Source organism: Benincasa hispida, chromosome 9 (assembly GCF_009727055.1).
Source record: "Benincasa hispida cultivar B227 chromosome 9, ASM972705v1, whole genome shotgun sequence".
In the NCBI taxonomy this organism is placed as follows: domain Eukaryota; kingdom Viridiplantae; phylum Streptophyta; class Magnoliopsida; order Cucurbitales; family Cucurbitaceae; genus Benincasa; species Benincasa hispida.
In genome coordinates, this window is record NC_052357.1 from 37,281,179 (window position 1) to 37,288,052 (window position 6,874).

The 6,874-nt window shown below is 35.3% G+C and overlaps 1 protein-coding gene across 1 annotated transcript; it reads right to left on the reverse strand.

Moving 5' to 3' along the window:
- Positions 1-3,643: 3,643 nt before the first annotated feature.
- On the reverse strand, positions 3,644-5,573 carry LOC120087267 (abscisic acid receptor PYL5-like). Its single transcript, XM_039044210.1, has 3 exons — positions 5,356-5,573; positions 4,950-5,168; positions 3,644-4,225 (listed from the first exon to the last, which is right to left on the reverse strand). Exons 1-3 carry the CDS (start codon positions 5,452-5,454, stop codon positions 3,998-4,000), a joined length of 546 nt encoding a protein of 181 aa, XP_038900138.1. The 5' UTR covers positions 5,455-5,573; the 3' UTR covers positions 3,644-3,997.
- Between the last annotated feature and the right edge of the window lie 1,301 nt (positions 5,574-6,874).

The following is a 6,874-nucleotide window of genomic DNA, read 5'->3' on the forward strand; positions in this document are numbered from 1 at the left end:
CTTGTTGTATACTAAAATATCATTGAAGAGTACCAACACAAATTTTCGTAAATAAGGTTTAAAAATAGAATTCATTAAGGCCTGAAAACATCGAAGAAGCATTGGTCATTCCAAATGGCATCACCAAAAACTCGTAGTGGCCTTCATGAGTTCTTAATGATGTCTTCTCTATATCCCCTGAATGCATCCTGATATGATGATAACCAAACTTCATATCTATTTTAGAAAACAGACCAGCCCTGTTTAATTCATCAAACAAATCTTCAACCATCGGAATGGGGAACTTATCCGGTATGTTGAGTGCTCTATAATCCACAAAACCTCCAGCCCTCATCCTTCTTTTGCACCAACAAGACGGAACTCGAATACGCACTAGTGCTTGGCCTGATGATGCCCGAAGATAACATTTCCTCAACCAACTTCTCCACTTCCTCCTTTTACTAATGAGCATAACGATATGGTCTAACATTTACTAGATTGCTTCCCTCCAAATGTATGTGGTGTTCAATATTCCTTCTTGGAGGTAACTTTGCTGGCTAATCAAAGATATCTCCCAATGTATATAATAACGTTGGTATAGATTCTGATAATGTATATATCTCATCAATCCCATATCATTCCGCCAATGACACTCCACCTTCCATCGCTCGGCACTTTATTAAAACCCTTGGTCAGTATCAGACCATGATTTCATCATGCTCTTCAGACTTATGCAAGCCTTCGTCAAGCTTGGATCTCTCCTCATCACAGCCCTCCTCTCCCCTTAAACAAAGGTCATCATCAACTTCCGCCAATCAACTTCAATCAACCCCAGTGAATGCAACCACTGCATTCTTAAAATCACATCCATTCCTCCTAACTCCAAAGGAAGGAAACTATCCCTCAACATCCACTCCCTAATCGACAACTCCACCGACTTACAAACTCTTTTCCCCTTACTACCGAACTAGAACCCAGAATCACGCCATAATTCAAAGTCTCAACTATTGGTAATTGTAGACGAGTCACTAACCTTTCAGAGATGAAATTATGAGTAGCTTTGTAATCGATCAAGACTACCACCTACTCGCCTTTAATTTTCCCTTTTAGCTTCATCGTTCCTGGATTTGTTAACCTTACTACCGAAATTATCGATAATTTCGCTACCGTTTGTAGATTTTCGTCTACATTCAACATCTTCAATTCCACTTGTTTCTCCTCTATGTGTTTTTCGTCAATCAACAACTTCTTCTCCATTCGCCTAAACCACCAAAAGTTGCAACTCTCGTTGTTCACACCCTTTACAATGATGCCCCGCAGAATATCGTTCATCACATCTGAAGCACAATCTCTTCTTCTTCCTTGCTTGAAATTCCGCATCAATTAACCTCTTAGACAACACTTCTCACTGATTATCACTTGCCGCCACATCTCGTAAAGTAATCGTCCTCATCGGAGTAGATTCGTGTGACTTCACCCCTTCTTTCGCAACAACAGGAACAATAGGTTTACTATTATTATTATTAGCTAGAGATTGGGCCTTACCTTCATTCGGTTTGCGGTGGCTTGCTTCTAGACGCGAGAGTTCGTGATTCTCCACTCATTGGGCCAACTTCATCATCTGTGTGAGCCCAACAGGCTCCCAACACTCCACTTCTACTTTAACCCAAGGAGCCAGTCCATTCATGAATGTATCCTCTATAACTTCATTTGGAAAATGTGGTAAAGGTGCTACCAATTTATCGAAATCGTATTAGCAATCTCTATTTCAAATCCTTACAATCCTTAAACGGCTTTAAACAAACACGAATTAGGATCCGTACCACTCAATATTGGCATTTCCACCTTCATGAACTTATTCCGATCACTTACCACCTCTTCTATGCCTGATTTCACAACATTCAATAACACGCACTCTTCAACCTACTCTATAACTTCATTTGGAAAATGTGGTAAAGGTGCTACCAATTTATCGAAATCGTACTAGCAATCTCTGTTTCAAATCCTTACAATCCTTAAACGGCTCTAAACAAACACGAATCAAGATCCGTACCACTCAATATTGACATTTCCACCTTTATGAACTTATTACATTCAATAACACGCACTCTTCAGCCTACTCCCACCCCATTCTCTCCCTATATATTCTATTTTCAGACTTTCTAACTGTCCCTTATTACCCTTGCCCCTCCTACTATATTGAAATATAATTTGATAGGTACTTAAGCATGCATCATTTTGCTCCAATTCAAAATTGAAGCTTTTATGTATCTAATACATGCAAGCACTAAGCTATAATGCGCACAGCAAAATCCACTAACCAAGTGGGATAATCTCAAATTTCAAAACCCTAAAAAGGAAATTTATACACACCAATCAACTCTAATACCATTATTAGGTACTTAAGCACCTTGGAGAACCATACCCCAAAAGCTAGATATTGGTGAAAGAGAGCCAAGCCACTTAAGTACCACATTGGTCATCCCATTCTAACCAATGTGGAACAAAAGCATCCCATACTACCTTGGTTCTTAATATATTGTTGGCCCTAATTCAAATCAAGCAAATAAGATTAACTCCATTTCAATCCAATTATGGATTTTAAAACCAAAATTAATAGAAAATAACAAATAATTAGAGAAAATGCCTTAAGCTCACCTAGAGCTTAGACGTTACACTATCTTTATATACTTAGCATGCTCTAGAGGTGTACATGGATTGAATTGGGTTTGGTTGAGGGTGTCTTTTAGACCAACCTGAAATTTTGGATTGGTTGATTTGATAACCCAAAAGACCCAAAAAAAAAAAAAAAAATTAACCCAACCCAACCCAACCCTTAAAATTTAGGTTGAGTTGAGTTGAGTTGTCGGGTTATAACTTTTTTTTTTTCATTTTAGTAAAAATATATAAATTTATCTACAACGCTTACTAATAACTAAAATCTCATAGAATCCAAACGTTAAATATTAAATATCAATGATATTTATTACAAACTTTAAAAAAGATGAATAGCATAACAATTTTAAAATATATATATTAAAAATTCACAAAGCAATTAATACAAAATAATCAAACTTTAAATAAGAAATATCTTTTTTTATTAATATATATAATTTGGATCGGATTGGGTCAACCCGATACTTTTTTAACCAACCCACGACTCAACCCAAACCCAACAAAAATAGAAAAAGTTTAACTCAACCCGACCTAGAAACAAAACTAACCTAACCCAACCCAACCCTTACATTTTGGATTGGGTTAAGTTGGATTGGGTAGTTCAAATTGTTCGGTTGTCAGATCTTTTGAACACCCCTAACATAACTAACTTACCCAACCTTAAAATTGCATTTTTCAAATTCTTGAAATTTTGCTTGGAACCTATTTTTAAATTTTTAATGGATAAAATTCAAAGAATTTAACCATATAAGTCGATTTTGAGATATTTTTACATTATAAAAAATGTTCTTAACTCATACTTCAAAAAATACAAGTTTACCTCTAATCCCCATCACATGATATACTATTAAATCATAGAAAAATAAAAGTAAAATAACAGATGGAATGCATATCAAATTTATGTGGGAATTAAAATTAAGATACTAATTATGCAAATTCTAGCTTAGGATAAGATAGATTTCTATCAAAAACTAAAGGGGACTTGAGCAAAAGTAAAAACAGAGTGATTGTCATACCATCTCAAAGTTCATATTATATACATAACACCTCAAGTATCCACACACGGATCAAAGCATCTCTATACTACAATACATATATAACAAATGAAAGCAAAAAAAAGAACTCCACATTTCCCAGTTTTGAGGAGTTCCATAGATCCAAAGGGACAATGCTGAAACAAAGAGTATCAACATAAGACACCATCCTAGCACATTCAGAAAATATATGAAAACAAAATCAGAAGAGGATACTGGGTGAGTCTCCAATGAGATGGCAAATCTGCAGCGACGTAGAAAAATCTATAGAAAACGCTTCCTTTGCTCTGGTTGTACACCTGTTCTGGCTATACCCGGTATGGATGAATCGGTTTGACTGCATCCTGCAGCACGGCCATCCTCTCGGAGACATCAGCCAGTGATTTGAGGTTGCAGTTTATAAGGGAATGGACAAAGAAACACGTCTCCTCCTTGGTGTTCCCCTCAGGCACATCCACAATAAATGACTCGACCACCAGTGTCCCCGGTCTTCCATCGATAACTTCGGGATGGACAGTGATGATCGAAGAGTAGTTCTGCAAAGAATTCAGGACGTCAAAGAAATCAATTCTAAAATGCTTTCAAATTGTTCTACAACTTGCATTAGTATTCAAGACAATCAAGTTCCTATCATAGAATCAACATTTGCATCATTTTACAACTCTATTGGGAAAATTCACACGTTCTGATATCAACTTAAGTTTTTGAGTTTAATAGTAGTAGAACATGATATGGAGAAGAAGATCCGATGTTCAAACCTTGTAACATCATCCTCCCATTAACATTAACAATCATTTGAATTTTTTGGTGACCTATCTGGTTGAACTTTTGAATTTAGTTAGAAGGTGTAATATTAAATTTAACATAGTATCAACGCAGGTTGCCTAGAGGTCTTGTGTTCAAACTCTTGCAATATTATTTCCTTCTCATTTAATATTGATTTCCATTTGAGAGGAGTATTAGATGATATGATATTAAATTTATTTCATCCATTAGTTAAACTTTTTGGTCAACCGGTGATTCAACCACCCACCGTGGTTTAACAAAGTATCAAGGAAGAAAATCTCGAGATTGTCATTAGACCTCAAACCTCACAACCAATGTGATGAAATTTACATAACCTATGAACTTAAACTTTAGAGCTATAAATAGTAGTTGAATAGGGGCAAGTTTGAAATATTTATGAAGCAAATTTATGAAGAGCAAATCCCTGAAAGAGAAACCAAGAAAGAGCGTTAAAAGAAAAGGGGATAACAATACCCTGAGCCTGTGATCACCACCAACAATCTTGACACCAAGTATATGTTCATCATCATCAAGAAGCTCCAATCTCTCAGTGCTGGTAGTAGCAGGAAGCCCAGATTTAACATCAACTTCTCTAAGACTCCCAATTCCAAGGCTATCTCCTCTCACCACACACCGACTAACAAAAGGCTTGTACCTCTGTGGGCGATCGAAGCTCCTAACCAAAGACCATACCTAAAAAATCAACATCAAAATTTCAATTCACAACAAAATTCATTTCAGAGAGCGAATTGATGCCTGATCATTAGGGGAAGTGCTGAATCTATGACCCAAAATACAAGTAGTATAGGAAAAAGGATTTGAATAGAGTGAAGCAATCTGAAATTGAAAAGGAAAAGAGAAAGATGAGAGAGAGACGTACGAGGTGAACGGGAGCTTTGATGTGCTTGAAAATGGCGGAGGAGCACTGGTTATCTGTGGGATTGTGGCTGTGGTGCCTCTGAATGTATTGGGACTCCATGGATTTGGGTTGAAGAAGAAGAAGAAGAAGAAGAAGAAAATTGGTGAGGGATAAGGAGTTGGATGAAAGGCTATATGGAGTGAGTTGGAGCAGAGAAAACTGAGTGCCACAAATTCACATTCATATTCTCATGCTTTAAACTTTCTCTCCCCTATTGCCCCACCGACGATTTTACTTTTTTTTTAATTAAATTTTAAATATTATTTTGTTTTCTCTACTTCTCACCTTCGTTTATTTTGGGTCGTGATACAATTACGTTTATTTTGATTTCTATATTTTTAATTTGGATTTATTTTTGTCTTATTTTTTCAAAACATTTATTTTGGTTCTCGTGTTATTTAAGTTATCATGTTAATCCTTTCGTTTTTATTTTTGTTTTATTTTTAAGGGACCAAAATGATTAGTTTTTTAAAATTCAAGTATCAAAATGAACAAAAGTTACATGTCAAAATGAACATTTTAGAAATACAATGACTAAAAGAAACCAAATCCAAATACCAGAGATTAAAGTAGTATTTAAACCAAAATTATACCTGACCTAAACCAAAATTATACCTAAACTTTGTCCATTATTTCAAAAGTATCATACTCTTTCAAAAATTATCTTGTGACTCTTAATTTCTCATAATCATTTCAAAAATCTTTTTGGAAAAAAAAAATTCTGTTAAGATGAAAATTGAGACTAGAAAAGTTGGACGACTAACACTATCACACTACTCTAGGTCACCCACATCTCTTCCAAGTCTTAATTTTTATTTAAAACTCTAACAAATGTCTACTCTGAAGATAGTTTTGAGACATTTATAAAAGATCAAAAGTAACCGTATATACCAACTTTTGAAAGAAATTGGGAGAGAGGTGGGGGGAGGGAACTCTTGAAAGAAGATGAGTTGTTCTTAAAAAAAATTACATAGCCTTTTATATTTATTTGTGTAATCACTATATGATAGTAAAAGCTTGTTGAGGTCCTTCTGATCAAATACAATTCATAATACCAAACTCTATTACTACTACAAAGGTATAGCAATAGTGGCAAGTTCAGGTTGATATACAAGAAGCATAAGAATAAGTTTAGTAAAGTCAATTTCCTAGTTATAGTGGTAAATTAGGGAGGGTAGATGTTGGAGTGAAATAGAGATAAATGAGTATAAATAAATAAAGCGGGTAAGTGTAACCTAGGATCGTAAATTCTAGTTCCAAGAGCAAGAAAGGATTCCAATGCAATTTCAATCATCAAATTCTCTCCATTAAACATCCGCTTGATTTTATGGTTGCACAATGACTTTACTTGGTCTAACCAAACTCATTGACGCAAAAAGCAGTCAACTCGTCGATTTAAACCAAGCAAGCACCCTCGTTATCAATTAAAGTCTAAGTCATAATTAAACTAGATACTTCAATCCTATTAGCTTGATAGTGT

Coding starts and splice junctions, on each gene's coding strand:
- LOC120087267 (XM_039044210.1), bottom strand. CDS start 5,454: ATGGAGTCCCAATACATTCAGAGGCACCACAGCCACAATCCCACAGAT. Junction 5,169..5,355: donor TCAAAGCTCCCGTTCACCTC/GTACGTCTCTCT, acceptor TTGATTTTTTAG/GTATGGTCTTTGGTTAGGAG. Junction 4,226..4,949: donor GTGGTGATCACAGGCTCAGG/GTATTGTTATCC, acceptor AATTCTTTGCAG/AACTACTCTTCGATCATCAC.